Source organism: Haemaphysalis longicornis, unplaced genomic scaffold (genome assembly GCF_048455015.1).
Source record: "Haemaphysalis longicornis isolate Haplotype H1 unplaced genomic scaffold, Haemaphysalis longicornis Haplotype H1 scaffold_3, whole genome shotgun sequence".
Taxonomy (NCBI): Eukaryota; Metazoa; Arthropoda; class Arachnida; order Ixodida; family Ixodidae; genus Haemaphysalis; species Haemaphysalis longicornis.
In genome coordinates, this window is record NW_027526335.1 from 66,138,746 (window position 1) to 66,159,657 (window position 20,912).

At 48.1% G+C, this 20,912-nt stretch overlaps 1 protein-coding gene across 5 annotated transcripts in view; it reads left to right on the forward strand.

Annotated features, from left to right (window-relative positions):
• Nucleotides 1-123: 123 nt before the first annotated feature.
• The window catches only part of Herc2 (E3 ubiquitin-protein ligase HERC2), a 120,551-nt gene continuing 99,762 nt past the window's right edge, over nucleotides 124-20,912 (forward strand). For all 5 annotated transcript variants that reach the window (XM_077703307.1, XM_077703310.1, XM_077703308.1 and 2 more), the window contains exons 1-13: nucleotides 124-351; nucleotides 1,039-1,118; nucleotides 1,239-1,338; nucleotides 1,779-1,946; nucleotides 4,382-4,595; nucleotides 5,876-6,154; nucleotides 7,406-7,588; nucleotides 7,714-7,819; nucleotides 12,603-12,767; nucleotides 13,386-13,568; nucleotides 14,202-14,347; nucleotides 19,592-19,737; nucleotides 19,975-20,100. In XM_077703307.1, the coding sequence (XP_077559433.1) occupies nucleotides 333-351; nucleotides 1,039-1,118; nucleotides 1,239-1,338; nucleotides 1,779-1,946; nucleotides 4,382-4,595; nucleotides 5,876-6,154; nucleotides 7,406-7,588; nucleotides 7,714-7,819; nucleotides 12,603-12,767; nucleotides 13,386-13,568; nucleotides 14,202-14,347; nucleotides 19,592-19,737; nucleotides 19,975-20,100 (1,915 nt within the window). In that variant the 5' untranslated portion in view covers nucleotides 124-332. The remainder of the gene's footprint in view (nucleotides 352-1,038; nucleotides 1,119-1,238; nucleotides 1,339-1,778; nucleotides 1,947-4,381; nucleotides 4,596-5,875; nucleotides 6,155-7,405; nucleotides 7,589-7,713; nucleotides 7,820-12,602; nucleotides 12,768-13,385; nucleotides 13,569-14,201; nucleotides 14,348-19,591; nucleotides 19,738-19,974; nucleotides 20,101-20,912) is intronic.

The following is a 20,912-nucleotide window of genomic DNA, read 5'->3' on the forward strand; positions in this document are numbered from 1 at the left end:
AAATTAAATGTCATAGTACACAAAATAGTAGTTATAAATAAAGCAAGAAGGAAATTGCAAGTAGAAATTTTTCAATTGCTAGTGGTGGTTTACATTGTTTACAGTCAATCCAATCCGGGCACATCCATCAACAGCCACTGACAAATTCGTTTTGTGTTTTCTGTTGCTGCGCGAGCCGTGCGCATGGTGGGCGCACTTTCAGTTAACTACTTTCCTGTTTAGAGCTGAATTATTTCGCATTTACTCCCGGTGGCACCTTGTGCAGCGCCGATACCACTTGAAGCTACCCGAGGGCCTGCAATGACAGTGGCAGGGGCCCTTGGGACGGCAAAATGGCATCCATAATGCCATGTAAGTGGACCTCGTCGCCTCAGCTGATTGTCGAGCCGACATCGATTAGTTTCTGTAAGGTTGGCGTAGTAACTTTTTATACCTTAGGCGAGTCGCTCTGCCATAAATTTCTTTCCTTGTAGTTCTCGATGGTGTCGATGTGACCTCAGCGCTCCAAAGGCAAATGTTTAGTTTTAAAACGCTGGTTTCTTTATGCGACGCGATGCCGATTGAAAGTTCAGCCTACTTACGCGTCTAACAGAGCGCGCTAAGATCGTCCACTGGAGAAGCTTTCTACGACCGCTAATATGCGCGAAACTTCTTCCCTGTGCTAGTTACAATAAAGTAGACAATGTTTTCGCAGCTTTTGCTAGCTGGGCTACAGTTGCTACCCGTTTTGTGTGAAGGGAAATTCGCGTTGCAGGGGTGTTGCGTACGTGCGGGTACAAGGTTGTTGTGAAAGGAAAGACGCGCCCATAAACTCTGATGTTTGTGCATCTTTGTAGCGCAGATTTTTCTTAATATCTCTGTCAGCGTCTCCAAACAGCAAATTTCCCTCTTATATACATCTCTCTACGGTAAACAATTGGTATTGCAGCAATGCGTTTGTAATGAAATACATACATTACGTAATGTTTTGCCGAGTTCATTGACTGATGCTGAGTTGATGATTTCGCATTAATGGTTGCTTTTCCGGTCTCACTTTAGTTAACATGCAGAGCCATCCTAGGTTTGCAGTCAAGTCAATACAACGGCTGGACAGCAAATGGCTCGCCAGAGACTTGCAGGTGAGAGAGGAATTGACCAAATTTTGGTTTGGAGAAATCTTTCAGAAAACAAAGACGCAGCCCCTGGTGTGCCAAGAAGGAGCCAACCGCTGTGTGTTTCTTTTTTTTGTTCGCATTCAGTGTATCTTCTCCTATGAGGGATTGACGCAGTCCTGGAACGAACTCGTTAAAGATGGCGAGCTACAAGCAGTCAACAGTAATGCATTGCTGCGCGGACGTGGTAAGTAAACATGTATTTGCTCCGGTCTTTGCGGGAAATATTTACCTAAAAAATTGCGCAGTAAAGTTCAACAGCGGGTGGTATGTTCAGAATTCACTGTATTTGTAGAATTTTAATGAGAAAAATTTGCCCATATACAGCGATGCAATTTCGAGCAAATTGCTGTCCATCTTCGTTAATTATACTGCGTGCTAGTTCATTTTATTTTGTTCATGGCTGTTGTCGGTCGTAACAGCAGGGAAGTATGTTGAAGCAAGCCAGTTAAAGTTGCGCTCAAACCAAGTTTAAAAGTAATAGCTTCGTTCATTGCGACTGCGTATTCAAATAATCCTGCATGCTGATGTGTTCACTTGTCCAGCTTCTGCGTTTCTTGGTGGCGCTGTGGGAGAGTGCTTGCTGCAGACTCTGTGTATCCTGATCTCCTTTCTGTCTTTCCCCAGAGCGGACGGCCTGGTGCACCTGTGTGCCCCCATCGGGCAGCCTGGGCTGTCCATGCCCTTCATGTGTGCCGCCTGCGGAGAGGGAGGCCCCCGAGCACGACGGCGCCAGGGGCTCCCTTGCCACCTCCAAGGCTCTCATCGATGCCTGGGCATGGGGCCCACAACCCTGTGAGCACCGTTCAAAAATGCTTTTCTTTTTTTTTTTTTTAAATCCCAGGATGTAGGGTAATGTGCGTGTCCTTAAAAGGGCCATGCAGACAAAACACAAGCTTCATTCGTTCAAAAGATTGCCTTGTTAGAATCATACTGACACCACTTTTAACGCACGCTTCGCTCAAATAAGCTACATAATTAGGAAAAAAGGGAATGGCCATGCAACCCACTAGCTCATTTCCGACAACAGAATTTACGATGTCATATGCCTGGCTGTGCAATTGGCTGAGGTGGGCAAAAGCAAACGCCAATAAGGCACGGCTTATAAGCTTGCCAAACGAGCTGTTTGCGCTTTAATGCATATTCATTTTACAACAGTAAGAATGGAGCGGTAAACAGTGAAAGTTACGAAAATACACGTAAGCGTATAAGTACCAATGCACACTGCTGTTGGTTCTGGGCGCACTATGCTTGTTTTAGCTGCACAGCAGCTTGCCGCTTTGGAGTTGTCTTGCATGACACTGGCCAATCGATTGGCATAAGTGACGTTGTCTTACGTGACCCTGTTTGTTGAGGATACCCCATGCTTCACGAAACGATTACTTCCTACAGTAATAAAAACAAGCCAGGTGCAAATACGATCAAAAACAAAGCAATGGCGGGCAATGGTCAGTGGATGAGCATAGTAGCGCCATCTGTAAGGACTGACGGCAAGCAAGGCTGCAGAGCCAAATGACCGAGTGGAAGTTCGTTTGAATACGTGCGCTTATGACTTCATTGCTGACGTCCCGAAAACACACGATTTGGCGGGAGAAGCAAAATTTTAACCTAAATTGGTTAGTTTTTCAGTGAATACGGCATTATTTGCTGCCAGAAAAGCGCTAGGGGCGCTATAAAACACAAAATTTTTCGGTTAAAACCACTTGTATTTTGTCTGCATAGCTCCTTTAAGCGAAACTTTGTGTACCTACTGCAAGATTTTGTTTACGAATGCAATCCCACCTTAATGAATGACAGTGTCACTTCGCTCGCCAGTAATGTGGAGAGCGTGAGCGTGGGCATTTTTTTTTTTCTGATATGGCCCCAACGTGAAGTATTATTTCCCCAATCTCTGCTTAGATAACGTTCGATGTCCTGTTTTTGGTAGTCAATGCTCATGGTGACAATTTGTTCAGAGTAGCTGCAAAAGTGGAGCACCTTTCACTTTTCACACACACTGTCGTTTACTTTTAATAGGCGATTATATCCTGCCAGCACGCTTCTTGCTTAGAACGCAATAGCTGACCACTTGTTTATTTGGGTTTATGCAAGTAACTATTATTATTTTTTGTGCACACACAGGTTTAGAAGCAGTTTTTATTACTTGCATAGGCCCTTAGACATTCAATTCATGACATTCCTCCTGTGTGAAAGAATAACATAATGTACGTTGCAGTGGAGAATTGTAGAAATAAGCTCCATTTTTGTTTTTAACATGCTCGGGTGATGTAACTTGCGCTATGTTTATATGAACCATGCAGGTGAACTATGTTCCAGTGAGTGTGCAGACAGATTATATATATATATATATATATATTATTATTTTATGCCAATGCAAGTTGCACAAGTTCACGGGCCTATGATCCTATTAGCATTGTGCAAGGTGCAGACAGACAAGTATAACAATTTTTTAAATTGTCCCGAGTTTTAGAACAATACAGTTAGCAAATGAGGAGTTTGCAGCAGAAAAATACTAGCTGGTTGTGAAACCAAGCGTAACATTTGCATCTGCAAAAGGAATTATTTTGCTTTGTTCTAATGGAAGAGACAATATTTGAATTTCCACTAACTTTTTCCTATCGCTTCCCACTTATGTCCCAGGTATAATCCATTTCCCGCCTTGCCCTTTATGGCAGTCTTATGCACATTATAGCTGGACAGCTTATGAGGGTTCGTCTTATGACATCTTTTGGCTGCTGGAGTGCATTGGGCATACAACTGACAAATTTTCAAGCTTGGTGCACTCGGAGAATACAAGAAGTCACTTTGATCACCATCCCAGAGTAAATGTAATGGTAAATAAGAAAATGTCATACGAAACAAGGCTCCTGGGAGAAAATATTTGGGTAAACCAGTAAAAGAGGATCCTTACTGGTGGCTAAACTTCCTGGCACATCAACGGTTCATTGTTGTCAAGTAAAAGCAAGGATGTGACATTTATTTGGAATGGTGCAAAAGAGGCTGCGAAAGAGGTGAAGACAAGAAATAACAAGAGTAAGTCATCTAGTGGTCAAGCCAAGTGAATTTGGTCAGTGCAAATTGCAGCACCATGCGGAACTACAGATGCCTTGTCCTACCGGCATCAGATGTTCACTCCAGCAGTGGGTGTGCCACCTTGGGAGCTTCGTTGCATGCGGTGCATAATGAGTAGGAGCGGTGACAAGTGTGCGACCCTGTTGTCCCTACCCCAGCTGTTGAGCAGTTGAGGACCTGCCTGAGGGCCCTGGTGTGCGAGCAGCACCAGCTGAGCTGGGAAGCGGCCGCCTCCACCCTGTCCTCGGTGAGGCTGAAGCAGCAGCTGGCGGTGGCTACGCGGTACTACACGGCGCTCGTGCGCCGCCGAAAGCCCCCACACCTCAACTCCCCGGCCTCGTGCAGCAGCCTGCAGAGCCTCGACACCCGCGGGTGAGGCTGCGTGGGGGGGGAGTTTCTTTTGGAAGAAGGTGTGGCTCCAATTTTATTGTGACATGGATTGTTTGCCTGGCCCGGACCAAGAATTTGTGTGTAGCTATGTCACAGCGCCTTGCAGCTGTCACCTTCAGAGCTCTTCGATGTATGCTATTCCGAAACTCCGCTTCAAAAAACGGTTTGCACGTGGACCCCCCTGCTTTGGATCGTGTGTGCGGTGGCGCCACCGCGGCCACCGCTTGCACTATTAAAAATACAAACTAATTATTCAACCTGACAATTTAACTTTAAATTTTGTTTTAAAGGTGCATAATTTTTTATTTTTGTACTTTCCTAAGTTATTCATTAGTTTCTTAACTGTGGTTTATTTTTTAGATTGTTTCTGCGTCTGCGCAACTGCCTCGACCGATTGGCACTTGTTCGGGCACTCCGTCACAACACCGGTCCGATCTGAAGTACTAAATTTGCTGTTGTCACTCGGATTACATCACACTGTATGCCAAAACTAATCCAGTAGCTGATCAAGTGGCTCTAAAAAATCCTTTCAACTTGTGTAAAGCTGTCAAAGTGAATTTCTAACTCTTTTTCTGCCGCCGAAAAATTGCAGGTGACGTGCAGCAGACGACAATGTGCAATCGATAACGCATCTCGCTGACCACTTGGCCGCATTTTTTTACTACTCTTGGTTTGAATGCATATAAAACACTTGCGTGGTTGAGTACGTTGGGCTTCTTTGGCACAACAAATTTACGTAAGCATCCCAATTTTCGCCCAGGTCGTCGAGCGGCAAACGACGTTGTTAAGTTTATTTTGTCACCATCAGATGGCGCCACTGTACAGAAAAAAATCTAAAACAGTGGACCAATCGTAGGGCCACTTTTTGATGCATGGGGCCTATGGGGAGTTTCGCAACTCGTATATCAAGTAACTCTGGTCACCATGACCCACTCCTTACTAATCCATATGTGTTGGCACAGAAAATGCAAGGTAACACAGTCCTTTTAAAAACACGCACATATGGAAGTTTATCTTTTTCACAGCAGCGGCATAGTGCAGTTTCATTTGCATGCCTTATTTCGTTGTTAGTTCATAACATCACAGCTTGGCCAGGGTAATGTCAGGTCATCGCCTTGTCGTTTCTTCCTTCATTGTCGATGACTGTGCACTGGCATTGCCCGTCAACTCATCACGTAGTTGTAGAATCTGTGCATCCAACCTCCTCCCACTACGTCCAGATCCCTTCCCCCAAATCCACGGTGGTGTGTGTCCTGTTGCAGGGCAAAGCTGCTGCTGCCGCCCTCGACGTCGTCGGAGCAGCCGATGCAGGCGTTGGCGCGGGTGGGGTCGCGGGCGGCCCTGAGCTTCGCCTTCGCCTTCCTGAAGCGGGCGTGGCGGTCGGGCGAGGACGCGGAGCTGTGTGGGGAGCTGCTGCGGGAGTCCCTGGAGGCCCTGCGCGCCATGCCCGAGGCCACCCTGTTCCACCAGGAGGCCCTCTCCTCCGTCTGGCTCGAGGCCGTCGACCGCGCCGACAAGTTCCTGCGCTCTGTCGTCCTTGGGTCAGTACGCAGGGCGCTCTGTTTTGTAGCACGAATCCCTGTGATCTTTCTTCTGCATGCACCAATGAGGAGCAGTAAAAGGTGCTCAATGATTCCCTAAAGATTTATGCAAAAATTTGTTACTCAACGTTTCACTGCTGTGACATGCCAAACGGGTCTGAGTGGTGGGGGCTTAACTGAAGTTTTTTCACTCTTATGTTGAATTTCAATGGCAGATAGGGAGCGGTTGCCAAGCTCCGACAATGAGCACCTTGCTTTCTCAAGCGGCAGGTGCTCCAAACTGCCTTGGGAACACGCATGCTAACTGCTGGAGCAAATGGTGAAGCGTGACAGGAACAGGAATTTCCCGGCAGCCTTTATGCCGGGCCCTTCGATAAGCGTCTGCTCCCCTGCAGGCATTTTCTCCTTGCCCAGTTGCTCTCAACTAAGGTCCCTTCATTGGCCTTTTGCCCTAAAGGGACTTCTGTAGTCTTTACGGCGTCCAATGGTGCCCGTGGCAAAAGTTTCGTCGGTATCGGCCTTTTCACAAGCAGGTGAAAAAAATAAAAAGTAAACGCCGAAGGTGCATTAGTTGTTCAAGCTGTGCTCCTCGCCATTTGATTTTGAGTTCCAGCTGCCACACTCGCTTTCGTTAAGTAGCAAGTATGAGCACGGCACGGCGCGCGGCCTCTGTTTTCCCGATGGGAATGTGGCCGTTGCGCGTATTTGCTGGAGTGGGCGACCTGGCGATTTGAAAGGGGGAGTAGAGCGAAAACAGATGGCAACAATGTCACAAGAAAAGAGAAGGCCCCCGTGAGTTCCGGCCGACTCCGTTGATTTTGGGGGAACAACTTTTTTTGCTCCATGGAGCGATCTCGGCTACGACAGCGCTCTTAATCTGACATTGGAACAGGATTTGGTTGCTCCCGATTTGTCGTTGGAACGTGTTTGCTCCAAACGGAGCAAAAAAGTTTTTCTGAAAGTGCTCCGGATCTGCCATTGGGATTCAACATTAGTCGCAGAACTGACTTGTCCCCGGTGTCCTTTCCAGATGGCTGTGATAGACTGGCGTGTTTTCTGTCTCTGGGATATGCTGCTGTGTACAGATCTGAGCTAATTTAGACCACCAGTCTGGGGACAGCGAGGTGTTTGTGAACATAGACGTACAGCCATGCTGTTCCCCTCCTTTGCTGCGACTAAGAGTCCTGACCACTGCTGTTGGCCTTGAGTGTGGGCGAGGTGGCTAAGCTCTCCTCCTCCCGTTCCTCCCAGGGACATCAACGTCGGGGTGGGCCACTCGCGGGGCTGCAGCCAGGTGCCCGTGCCTGACCAACAGCTGGCGCTGTCTCTGCTGCTGGAGCTGTGCATTCAGCAGGGCACGCTGGGTCGCCTGCTCAGCGGGGTGCTGCTGCTCCTGCAGCTCTGGGACAGCGGCAAGTACGAGTTGGACAACAGGTGAGCCGCTCTCTGCTCTTCTGCAACCCCCCCTCCCCTCTCTTTTTTTCAACTCCTCTTAGCATGGCCGTGCCGTACTTCCGCGTAATTCACACGTGGTTTTTTTTCTCTGTGTCATTTTTCAGAACTGTTTCACACGGGACGAGCGTGCCGCTTGTGACACTCCTGCAGAGGTTCCAGAGCATCAGCTGCTGCAGGCAGAAACAGGTCGAGAAGAGCTCGTTTGAAAATGTAGGTGGCACTTGTTGATCCCTCGTCAGTTCTGCATTCTCTTTGGTTTTTTTATACCTTGTTGTTCTTAAGGAAGAATAAAAGGAATCCTAGAGTGGGACAAAGGGGTAAAGTTTGTCGGTAACTTTGTACTTGTCTTTTTGAAAGAGCAGGGCTTAATTAAAGGGGCCCTGAAAGGCATTTTGAGCACACTAAATGAACTAGCGCAATCGCTAGATCGGGTCGCCAACGTCACCTGTGCCAAGTATTACTCTTTTACGCGCAGCGGAAAGCTCACACTTTTGTTGCAAAGTTTGTCGCTTTTTTCTCACCCTTTCCTTCGTGTTTTTGGACGCCGCCATCTTCACATGTCTACATCATCGATTCCCAGATGTTCGTCATGAGCTAGACATCCTGCTATTGGGCGGCTTTTTCACGCACTTCCGGCAAAGAGATGAGTCGTCTGCTCAGCGTCGGCTCGCCGGCTCATCTGCCAGCGGAGTGCCGGAGTGCTTTGACATTTTACGACAAACGAAACAAGTGTAAACAAACGCCTAACCGTTTGTATTGAATGCAACACGGCCATAACACGACGTGGATTTTATCTTACGTGAGTACGTACCATAAAGAAAGTCCCGTGGCACTTCTTTGGTGCAATCGCAGAGAACGCCCTGAGCCGAATGCCCGGGTTTGACGCGTACATTTTATTCAACTTCAAAACAATCCAGAGATGCGTTTCGAACGAACGCAACGTCACAACATGCGTTGCAAGTCTGAACCGCGATTGACAGACGATGAGTTGCCTCCTCCTGCCCGTCGTAAATTCGGCACTCACCTCACACCCGGTTTGCGGGGACGAGCAGCAAGTCACAACTCTGGCGCGCAAGCGAGAAGGCTTTTAGCCAGGCACACTGCACATACCCCATGCGAGGTTGAGTGGTACGTCGTTCGAGAAAGATAATCCAGACCATGGGAAGCACTATCCACCCGCAGAAGTACAATGTCGCATTTCATCGCGAAACGAACGCGTCCACAACACACAAGAGGCGATGCACACACACACACACACACAGCTTCTGTCTCTGCATTGGCTTAGCTGCAAGCTTCGTTCGGACAATCAGCGATGCTACGACGATACAGAGCTGCGTGAGGACGACGTGCTAACCACTTCACGTATTTAAAAACACAGGGGCAAAGAACTAGGTTCATCGGAAGCAAAAAATCTTTCCTCCATTATAGTGCCTGAAATATACTGGCTAGTGCGCCGAGGGCGGGCTCCAGGCGGGCGCCGGGAGCGATGTACGCGGCCGTCTGCCGCTGGGGCGCTGCCGTGCGGGAGTGTGCGCGTTCATCCGGCCCGAGCAGATCGCGCGGTTACCTCCGAGCTGCGTAGCAGACGGCAGCGGCAGAACTTTCCATTCCCGCTTGCGACGAAAGCGAGCGAAAGCGACGGGAATTCTGTCGCGCAACCAAAATTTGTCCCGACCATTCGACAAAAACGATCGTCGCGCGACAAAGCGACGGAATTCCTGCCGCTCTCACTCGCTTTCGTCGCAAGTGCGAACGGGCCTTTATGCGCAATCTCCGCCCCACATAAAACAAGCTCTTGCTTGTCGCCTGAGCATACGGTTGATATCTGACTACGTTACACAGTGCTTGCCAGTGTATTTAAACGATGTCACTAGGTTTGAAACGTACGCGCTCGGCGTGCAGCTTTGTAAACGCAAGCGGTTTCACATACACACGCTATTTTGCTGCTAATAGAGTTTTAGTACAGCGTTTGTGGCCTTTGCATACGCTAAACGCTAAATTTTTGCGTCCCGCTACGTGACACCGCGATGGGAGTTTTAGTAGAGCGTCTCATCAGTTTTGCGTAGCGACACACTAATGCATACGGCGCCATCTGTCAAATGTTTTCCGAAATGTCTCGCCGGCTGATCTGCTAGCGGAGTGCCGGAGTGTTTGGACATTTTACGACTATCCAAACAAGTGCAAACAAACGCTTTCCCGTCAGTGTTGAATGCAACACATGGGTGCAGCTTGTCAGAACACGGGTTCTCGCTGATCGAGTGCAGCGTTGGTTTGCTCTTCGCCTTCACGTTCATCGCCGCTGATAAAGCGATCCGATCCGGCGCGTTTTGTGCACGGGTTCTGTGTCGGTTGAAAATGTCTTTTTTCACATGCCGCCGGTAGTAGGAATTACAACCACCGCAAAATAACACCCGGCACCAGCGGGGCCACATCTGAGACCGCGCTTTTTGGATAAACAGTGCGCGGTGCACCAAAGGGAACGAGCGCACGATTCTCCCCACGCGGCTGAGAGTTCGCTGCCGATACCAACCGCAGCCCTGCAGCTACGTACACCGCGAAAGGGCAAGGCCAGGCCGCACACATGCGGCCAGGTCATTCGTTCGCTTTTCCAGCCTGTGTCCATGGTGACTACAGAGATGAAAAAGCCGAAAGAGCTGGCCCGTAGCAGACGGCAGTCTGTGGGAGCGCAATAGCGGAAGTACGTCACCGCTGAGGAGCGGAGCATCATGGGAGGGGAGGCCAACAGCGAAGAAACAGTTGAAAGGAGGAGGAAATACGGCGCGACGATAATTCGCGGTTTTTGATTTACGATTTCTCAGCTAATACTCATCGCTTTAACAAAATTCTTGCAGGAGGAGATTGCTAATACATTGCTTTATTTGGTTACATGTACATCCATGCATCGGCGGAAGGCATTTCAGGACCCCTTTAAGTACAGTAGTGAGTACACTAGTGAAGCTCAGAAGTATTGCCACTGGTAAGGATGAGCTTGTGTGCACAGGTGCGTTCATCACTTTATTGGTAACGGGCGGCTCTCTGTTCTACTCTTTCTCCACCTTGCACATCGGTCTAGGTCAAATCATGATCTGTGGACATAAAGGCCAACTGCACCAAAAAATTTGACCTCTTTTAAAACCCTATATCCCTATAGTCTGCCTAAAAAGGCTGCCAGTAACAAAATATGGCAGCTGAAATACACGTGTGCACAGTGCAAACGACCAGCAAAAATTGGGTGATTTTGAAACCAAAATTGGGAAGAGTGTGGCCATTATGGCCAGGCTGAAGTGGCGTTGCAGCCAGCGTGTGAGCGGCCGCAGTGGCACAACGGCTTTGGGCACATGGCAACTCTCGGAGAAGTGCACTTACCGTATTTATTCGAATATAGGTCGACCTTTTTTTTCCGAAAATGTGCTTAAAAATTGAGGGTCGACCTATAATCGTGACCGAAGAACCTCGACCTATAGTCGTGATCAAAAATGGCGGGCGCAACGAGCGATCCGTTTCTCCGTCGCGCCTGGCGCTCCTCAATTTGAGGCGGCAGCGCGGAGCATCTAGAACAAAGACAGGCAAGAAAATAAAGGAAAAAATAACAAAACAATCAGCGTAAGAAAACCACCCACAGTCACTGCCGGCTATCGCGCATTACCTGCGGCCGAACCGGACACGAGCGAGCTTACGTACTGGCTAGAGAGCCAGATTGGCTTGGCTTGGTGTCTTTGGCTTGGCTAGGTGACTTTCGCCACCTAGCGTAGCCACCTCGTGAACGGAACGGCGTTGCCTGCTTCAGTATATTATCTCTATGCCTGCTTCGCTCGCTGTCTCTACTATCTCCCGTTCTCCGTTTCATGCGCTTTCTTTGTGTTTGCTTCGTTGTGATTTCCGCACACAACGTTTTTCTCGTGCGCATTTCGCGATGTCACGTCGGACTTTAAGCGGCGGGTGATCCTGTTTGCTGAGAACTTGAACAACTGTGCCGCTCAGCGAGAGTTAGTCGTTAATGAAAAGCTGATCAGGGGATGGCGGAAACAGCGGGACGAACTTTTTGCTTGTAGGGGACTGCGTCGTGCGTTTCGTGGTGGGAGGCACGATGCTCTCGAGAAAAAACTCCGGCTGCACGTGGAAGACAAGCGTGCGAAAGGACACCGAGTGTCCTGCGAAGATATTCAGACCAAAGCTCAACAGTTAGCGCTGCGAGGCGGGATTGGCCGTTCAGCCTTCAAAGCCAGTCGGGGGCGGGGGTGGGTAATGAACTGCGGCGCATGCGGCGCAAGTTCCGACGACGACGCATTGTGTGGCTCCGACCAGTGAGGTGACCGCGTTGTAAATAAATGGGAGTTTTAAAAAGTTTCCTCAAGTTTTTTTCTTAAAAGTATGGGTCGACCTATAATCGAATATATTATTTTTTTTTTCGGCGACTTCAATTTTTAGGGGGTCGACCTATATTCGTGCTCGACCTATTTTCGAATAAATACGGTAGTGACACCCAACTGGTTCTGCTCGGAGAGTTTCGTATATGCTTGGCTAGGCGGAGGACCAAGCACCCAGCCAGCTGGCATGTCACTTCCGCTTCGTGGCTGTTTGCGCAATCCGCCAGCAGGTGCAGCATCGTCTGTGACGGAGCTATTTTAAACGTTTCGAACTTATTAACAATGTATTTCTTTGGGCTACCAATCGTGTCCCAGTTGATTTGGTGGTATGTACTGTTCATTCAAAATAAATTTGGCCGAGGTAAAATTTGAGTGCTTTTGGCCTTCCAGCAACAAACTGCGGTGACATTTTTACATCAGTGTACTCTGAGTATCAAGTGCATCTCTTTTTTGTGCCAGATTGAATCGTTGAACCTTTATCTTGAAAGGACTGTGCACGTCTAAGCATTCTCAAAGTTCTTGCCATCTGTTGGCATCTTCACTAGTGCATGGATGGCACATACGAATTGATCTTGCAAAGGGTGCAGCCTGGCAGCTTCCTGTCTTCCTTCGATCTCTTCTCGTAGGGTGAGAACTTCTTGGTGAACCCAACCGAGTGCTTCCTCAGTCTCCTGGCCCTGCCCGAGGATGACTCGCTCTCTGTAGACCTTCAGCAGTGTGCCATGATCATCATGTGTCATCTAGACCGGCTTGCTAGTCCCTACCTCCCACCGGTCAATCGCCTCGGTCTCGTGAGTTGCTTGTTTTCATCTTCTGCTTCAGTAGAGGGTGGTACCCTGTACGTGCCATCTAACAGACATTCAAGCTTGCTGCGGTAGCGTGACTGCTGCTTGGAAACTGAGAGACACCAAGCGTGACTGCTAAATGCACACCTGCTTGCTGGGATGCACTCTTGCTAGCGTGCCGGGAGCTTGTAACGTTTCTTTTTGTTCACAGTGGCATCAAGAAGGTTTGAGTAAGTCGCCAAGGGCGTTAGTATACTAGGTGTTGTCATCCTTGAACTACCGCAATGCGTTGCTGTGATTCTATGGCAGTGGTTTTCTTGTAGCACCTACATATCTTTTGTATCTGTATCCAGTATGACAGCAGACAGCTGCGTACACTGTAGCCAAGGAGTAAAATGTGTGGGTGACACTCCCCTGGAGAGTAAAATGAATGTAAAGGTCAGTCCAGAGTGGGCCCTGCATTCGCGTACGGGTTGGCCACTTCTGCTGTTTACTGGGTCCCTGGCTATCAGTGTCGCAAATGCTGTTCAGGATCGACCTGTTCGTTATCCATACGCCTCGTGCCTTTCGGAGCGCGCATTGATTTTGTGCGACACGCTTCGCTTGGCCCCCAAACTCTCGCAGAAGTCTGCCGTCGGTCCCAGCCAGGAAGTGCTGGCGGTCAGCTGGATCTCCTGGGACACCTCTGAGCCGCTGGTGCTCAGCGACCTGGCAGAGCTGCCTGTCAGACAGATGTGCTGCATGGGCACGGGCCTGGTCGTCCTCAGCGGCTCGGGAAAAGTTTTTGTCCTGCAGCAGGAGGAGTTTGTAAGTGGGTCGTTTATGTAATGCCTGCCTTAACTCCTGCACAGTGAATTATTTCACTGTATTCTTTTACCAGTGGCTTTGGATAGCCTGAAAGTGTATGAATGCTGGCCATGTCCAATGTTGCCTGTTAATTGAGTTTGCTATTTGCCCCACTTCATGAATGAGGTGGAGTCAGGCAACATGGTGCTGGGTCAGAGACAACCACAGCAGTAAAACTCAAGGTCACCAGGGACAGGACAAAAGTCTTGTGCTAGTTGACATTTCTGCTGTGTCAATTTGCGGTTCAAAATCGGCAATTCAAGCCCTCAAGCTGTTCAGTGCCATACGGCTCATTTTTTTGCATTTGTGAAGTGACTAACGGAATCTTTTGAGAAAGTGAGATTGATTTCAGTGTGAGAACACGCTCTGTAACTGTGCGCTCCCATCCCAGCCAACTGCCTGTAAGGGTGTACAGTTTTAAATTAAGACGAGGATGCTACCAGGGAGGAATAGTGAACAAGAGATGTGAGTGGCATGTAGTGCAGCGCATGGGTACTGGCGAAGGTGTTTTTAGCATTCTTTCGGAAGCTGTGTGGTAGCACGATACCGTCAGAGCCTCTCTTTGCAGCGTGTGTGTCATGCGTTTACTTGCAGGATCTCCATGCCATAGAGGGTTTTGGTGGCCAAGGAATAGTGTCCGTTGCTAGTCATCCACGGGAGGACCGCTTCCTGGCTCTCAGTGCCGATGGGGACGTCTTCAGCTGCAGCAACATCAGCTCTCTTCTGCAAGACGATGAAACGTGAGTTGGTTAGGGAGAACTGCTTGCTGTGCTGGGTGTTTTCTTCCTTGACTATTTCTACTGCACACAACAGCAGTCTGCCAGCAAGTTTGCTTGAAGTGCACTCACCTCTGCTCATTGTTACACCTTTTGGAGAGCAAGTTTGTAGGACACTGGCTTGGCCCTCATACATTGCGGATCATGGAACCTGATGGCACACAATGCATGCTGGCAAAGGCCTCGCAATCGAAAATGTGCCTTTAATGAGTTTTTGAGCTATTATTAAATGTTTCTCATAGAGAGAAGCAGTGGTGAGATTTCTTGTGAGTAGAGAGCAGATTGTTCATGCATTTGTGCTCTCCTCTTACCCAAGGAATTCAAAGAAAACAAATTGCTTGACAAGCTTCGTTTTGACCAAACACAGATTAGAAGGCTCTCGAAATTCTTGCAGCCTATTTTATTCATACAGTGATCACGAATAGGGCTTTACCATCTCTCTAGCAGGCCAGGATTCAGGAGATTGGGAGCACATCATAGGAAAGCGGGCTGCACAGTCATTAGCAAGTACAGTCTGGTCCACTTACAACAATATTCAAATGCCAAGGAAATTTCATCATTATAACTGAAGCGGGTTGCACAAAGAAAAAGACAGAACAGAGATCAAAACATTTCCTTTGCATGCAAGCAAGTTCTTACTACAGTCCAGCCCGCTTATAACGAACACATCAGGAAACGGAAATCAGTTTGTTATATCCGTTTTTCGCTATATCTGGGCATTAAATCTGTGCATGCAAATGGTAACGGGAAGCGAAGATTTGCTCACTATAACTGGGATTTCGTTAAAACCAGGTTTGCTCTAACGGGGCTATACTGTACTACATACTTATTTGCAGAAAAGATGCCATAGTCGGTGGGCTTTGTTTGCGTCACACAAAGCTGGTGCACATCTTTTTTAAGAACATCGATAGGTGCTTCACCTAGCTGAATGAAAGGTTCTTGGCGGAAACGAAGTCCCTGAGGGGCTGTATCATGCGTTGGGCCTCCTGCGAAGATCCCTACAAGAGTGGGCTGCTCAACCTGTCGTCCGAGTATCGCTGTCAGCGCTGTCTACAGCACGTATCCGCGCACCGATCGCCTCTTCAGTGAGGTGCTCTGACGTTTCCAAAACATTGGCCCAGACGTCCCTTTCGTGGAAAAAACGAGGCAGTTGAAGAGGCACCCAGTCAAATTCGAAGTGGTGCGCACGTGACACACACGCAACCGTAGGCGAACACACTAGGGTATCTCAATGCCAGTGCCACCGTACGGACCGGCGTGTATCAACGCACCGTAGAACTAGGGGTGTGCGAATATTCGAAAAATTCGAATATTACTCGTATATTAGATTTGTCATATTCGTATTCGCTTTGAAAACTATGTATTCGAAACAATTTGAATATTCGAGAGGGTTCGAATAATCGGCTATTGTCGAATATTTGGATTGATTTGAAAGGGGTGACGCGGCTTTCAACTTTGGAAAAAAATGACAAAACATCGTTTTTTTGAAAGCAACATATTCGGTTTCTGTATTTTCTATCCCATGCGTTTGCAAAGTTTTCCCGCCGAAAATCATCGCAAAGTGGCATTAAAAATACTTTTGCTGGCCGCTGTGAGAAAATGTCAGCACAAAAGGGCGAAAAAAACGGTGATTTTCGGAGCGCTGTAACTCCGCAACGGTGCCACCAGGCACGGCCATTTCGGTACGATTGGATCGGCCAAGCGATCCGCTTTCCGGTCCCGGCCATCTGTTTTATCTTCGTTTATACACAGACGCACGAACGGCAGAAAAATACAGACACACAAACGAAGCCAGAAATAGATTCTGAAGCGCGAATGGCCTTCCGGCCAGCGCACGCTGAAACAGCCCTCCTGATTGGGCGTCGCCGCGGCAATGCGAGATGGCAGCCGCCTTTCAGAGTTCATTTTAGCTGCTTCGCTCGGCCAGGTTTCTGTTCAGTCATTTTATCTGCTGTGATATTCAATGCAGACATTATTGAAATCGGAATGCCTGAGATTACAAGCCAAATTATGGGAAGTTGTGATGCTTGAAAGGCGGAGGTCATCGAACGCTTTGTGGTGTGCTTGACTTTACCCCGGTGGGTGAACCGTGGTGTGCGCGCTTATGTTAGTAGTTGTGATAGAGGTTCGCAAAGTGAATATTTCGTCTGATTTACGATGCTCACACGCTAAAACGGCTGACGCGTCAAAAGCTGCGGCGCGCACGGCGTAGTTACTGCGTGTTGGAGCATCTCCTGACTGCGCAATTGGGTACGATTGAGCACCAGTAGTTGTAATTAATTCTTGTGACGTTAGATTTAATCTTAAAAGCAACCTGAAGGGCCATTTCATGGATAACCAAAGCATGACGTGTTTTGGTATACGAATGCCGCGATGCGGGCGAGCCATATCGCTTTCTTGCACGTTTCCCGTGCACTTCGAGTAATCATGCAAACAGGTCTGAGTCAGGAACAAAAACGCGTTGACAGCTTTAAAAATGTACCTTACTTTCGTAGCATTTAAAAAATCGAAATTTTTTAGGGAAAATATTATTACCAATGCGTTAAAAATGTACCTTACCATCGTACCATTTAACAAATTGAATTTTTAGGGAAACTATTAATTATGATCAATGCATACATCTATAGTTCAGTGCAACCCGCTTCGGTGGCTCAGTGGCTAAGGTGTTGCGCTGCTGAGCACGAGGTCGCGGGTTCGATTCCAGGCCGTGGCGGCCGCTTTTCTGATGGAGGCGAAAAGCAAAAACGCTCGTGTGTACGAGATTTCGGTGCACGTTAAAAATCCCCAGGTGGTGAAAATTAATTCGGAGCCCTCCACTACGGCGCGCCTCAACACCTGCGTTGCGTCGGCGCGTTAAAGCCTACAATCAATCAATAGTTTAGTGCATATTGGTTGTGCTGCGAGGAATATTGGATGCCCTGAATGTCAAGAGTACTAAAAAAATGTGCATGCATTGAAGTTGGGGTTACGCAGAATATTATACCAAGCTTCAAAGTAGCTCCTTTGTATCCTTGTTGTATGTAAACTTTTGGCAATGAACACCTGCGCGTGCGAGTATGAAGTTGCTGCTCCAGGCAAGGTTATAATTACAGCATAAAAGAAGTAAAATTCAAATTTAGGTAAAAAAAAAGAGCGCTTCACTTGTTTCCATGTTCACAACACTGCAGAGGGAAGTTGTCCAGTGCAATACAGGCAACCAGCTAACCTATTTTGTTTTGAATTTGAAAGCTATCTCCACCCGTTTCGTCTGCAAACTGGGCTATGTACTCTTCACAGAGGAGCTGAAAATGATGTTTTGTAGAAAGAAAAAGGCTGCAAAAGGCACTCCAAAAGGCATCCCAGAACCTCGTGTTCAAAAGGACACGAAAGTCTACAACCCTTGTGATTTTTCATGAATAATATTTGTGTTGCAACCTCGAAAGCCGTTTTCTCAAAACATTTTTTTTTTTTTTTTTGCCACGTACGTCGTTTGTTGTAGTGATTTCTTTGGGACCGCTAGGTGTATTTTGATTCCGTTCTTTGCGTTACATTCTTTGATGAACAGCTGCGGTCGTGACACTCTTGGTTTTTCAGGTTTACCTCTGTGAATTATTTATTAAAATAGTCGTTCATGGTCTATACGCCTTTTGTACATTCACCTCTAAAAGACTGAGAACTAAAAAATTGTGTTCTAATAAAAAAATTCTGACTGTCACGACCTTTTCCCTTCATTTGGGAATGCAAAGCACTTCGAACAAGTTTTCTATCATGTTTTATGGCCGCTCAAGCTCGGTACAAAGTTAATAGAAAAAAAAATTTACAAATAAAAAAGATTTCAAAATATTACTTTGACTTTTTTATGGTGCTATCACACAGGCATTTCCAGTTGCTGGGCCAATTGTCATCAAAATCCACAAAGAAATAAAAAAGTTGGTTTTGAAAGCCACGTCCCCCCTTAATTATTCTATATTCGATTCGATATTCGATATTCGTATTCGATTTATATTCGAAAATTTTGATATTCGCACACCCCTACGTAGAACGCATGAGCGCTGCCGGTCAGCCTGAGTTTGCGAGCGAGCGTGGAGATGACGCCAAAGCAGCGGTGCCAGAAGGGGGGGGGGGGGGTCGGAAGGAAAACTTCTCTCCCCCTCCTCTCACTTCCTTGTAACTGGCGTAGTCAACTTGTTTTCTGTGGGGTGAAAGGTATGCGAGACACATTGCGGCTCGCGGCACATGCTGTCGGCAAGGAGAGCCGGCGGCAGCGCAAATTTTTGGTGCGCGCTGTAACCGGATTAAATCATTATATCCGATATCGTGGCACTGGAGCATTGTATTACCGTACTTGCCCGATTCTAACGCGCACCCGATTTTTTTGGCAAAGAAACCTAAAAAACTTGCACCTCCGATTGTAACACGTACGGAACTTTGTTACCCAGAAAAACGAATGCGAGAGAAACGGCTGATTCATTTCCCGAAGTAATCTCACTCATCTTACTCCTCGTCGCTCTCCAAGAGCTCCTTGTCGCTTTCCGCTGACCATAACATCTCGTCCTCGGTGCCGTCAAGCGCGTTCGCGATGCCACACTTCTGAGCGAACGTTCAACCATGGTCGATGGGATCGTGGCTCACACCTCGCACGCCTATCCTGCGAGCTTCTCCTGAGGCGCACGCTTCAGCCGGCCACTCGTTTTGAACGCATGAGTGCCGCTTGTAAGCCACTCGTGAAAGCGGCGCGCCGTCGTTGCCGCTGCTGCCATTGCTGTTATCAAGCGCGCAAGTGGAACGATTTGACGATTTGTGTGAACGTCGATAGAAAAGCCTAGGCGCCTAGGCTTCCTCCGTCCGAAAAATCGTTGCTAAAAGCTTTGGCGCCATCTTGAGATGGTGATGGCGATGGGTTGGGCGAAATTTCTGCTGCTTCTGCTGTTTCGGCTTTGTATCTGATTCTAATGCGCATGCGATTTTTCGGCCTATTTTTCCGGAAAAACAGTGCGCGTTAGAATCAGGTAAGTACGGTAAGCAGCTTATTTTACCATAGAACGCTTACTAAAGTGGACGGTGCCGTAGTTGCTCATTTATTATGTCTGATATATTGTTATACACGGTATTGTTACAAGTGAACTCAAGTGTATTGCACAGCAGCTGATGCCTAGCAGCTGAAGGAAGCTGCTTAGCTGTATAGCTGTTTTCAGCGCCATGCCTTGTTTTTCTCTGCCCTGCCTGCAGGTCCAAGGGAGCACCGGTAGTTGTGCGTGCACTCAGCGGCAAAGGCGTGAAAGGCATCTCGTGCGGCACGAAGCACTGTGCTGCCTTCACTGCCAGTGGCCAACTGTACGTCTGGGGAAAAGGGTGTCGCCAGTGCTTGGAGAATGGCAAGTGGCTTTGCTTTGGTCTACTCCTTGATCTTCTCTACTCTTCAGTCGTACTATTTTTGTCTAATGCTTGTGTTTCTTTGATGTTACTCTCTCATGTTACTATTTGGCATTACCCTTCAACTTCAGCTGCAGTTTTGCACTTATCTATGCCCTGAGAAATAGTAAATAGCTGGCTCGAATTTTCCTTTGGCCTTTTCCTCCAATTTCTTGGTTCCCCCACTTTTGGAACGGCAGGTGCCAGCAGCGACAGCGAGAGTGTCCCCGCCAGGGTGTCCTCGCTGAGGGGCCACAGGGTGGTGGACGTCTCCTGTGGGAGCGGAGAGTACGGCGGAGTGGACATGCTCGTTGTCACTGATGCAGGTGAGCCCCCTTCCAGGCACCCGTATGCATCGCTGGTTACATCCAAAGCAAGAGCCGACGGAACTCTGAGGCTAGTTTCTCTGAACAGGGGGTTTTCGCCTGACCCTTTTGGGGCAGATAGGAGGAAAAGAAAATGGAACAGAAAGGCTGGTGTGTTAACCAAACGTAGAGCCCGGTTTGCTAGCTACCCTGCGTCTGGGGGCGGGAGTCAAATTCAAATGTAGGGGTGAAAGAGTGGGCACAACTGAAGGGGAAAGTAGAGACAGAGACGTGTGTGCACCCCTTGTCCTTTCGTCAAGCGCCGTAGTCATTTAACTGCCCCCGAGAGGCATCTTTCCAAAGTCATGGTGGCACCCTCCAGCATTTCCTCTTGTCGCCCCTTCTGTACTGCTTTACTTTGCCATCTCGTTTGCCCCTGTGGCCACTTGGATGTTCTTTCTCATATGTGTGCACCTGTCTCAGTCACTTGTCTCGTGTACCATTTTGCAGTACACCTTGTGAGGCCAACTACATATGTACAGTTGCCAAATCTTTAACTAGCATGTGCGAGCTGCAAATTTCCAGTCTTGTGGCGCTCCTGGAAGGAACAGCCTAGCAGACGATGGGCCTGCTTGCAACTTGGCTTCCAACCTGTTTGTAACTCGACCTGTTTGCAACTTGGCTTTCATCATACGCCGCTGACGCATGAAAAGTCACTGCTCCCGAACGCTAGTTAAGGACTTGGGTGACTGTAGATGGTAAACCTGTTTTGGCAGTGGCACCAGCTGCCTATGCCCATGTGCATCACTCTTTCCCAATGTGATGCACAAAGC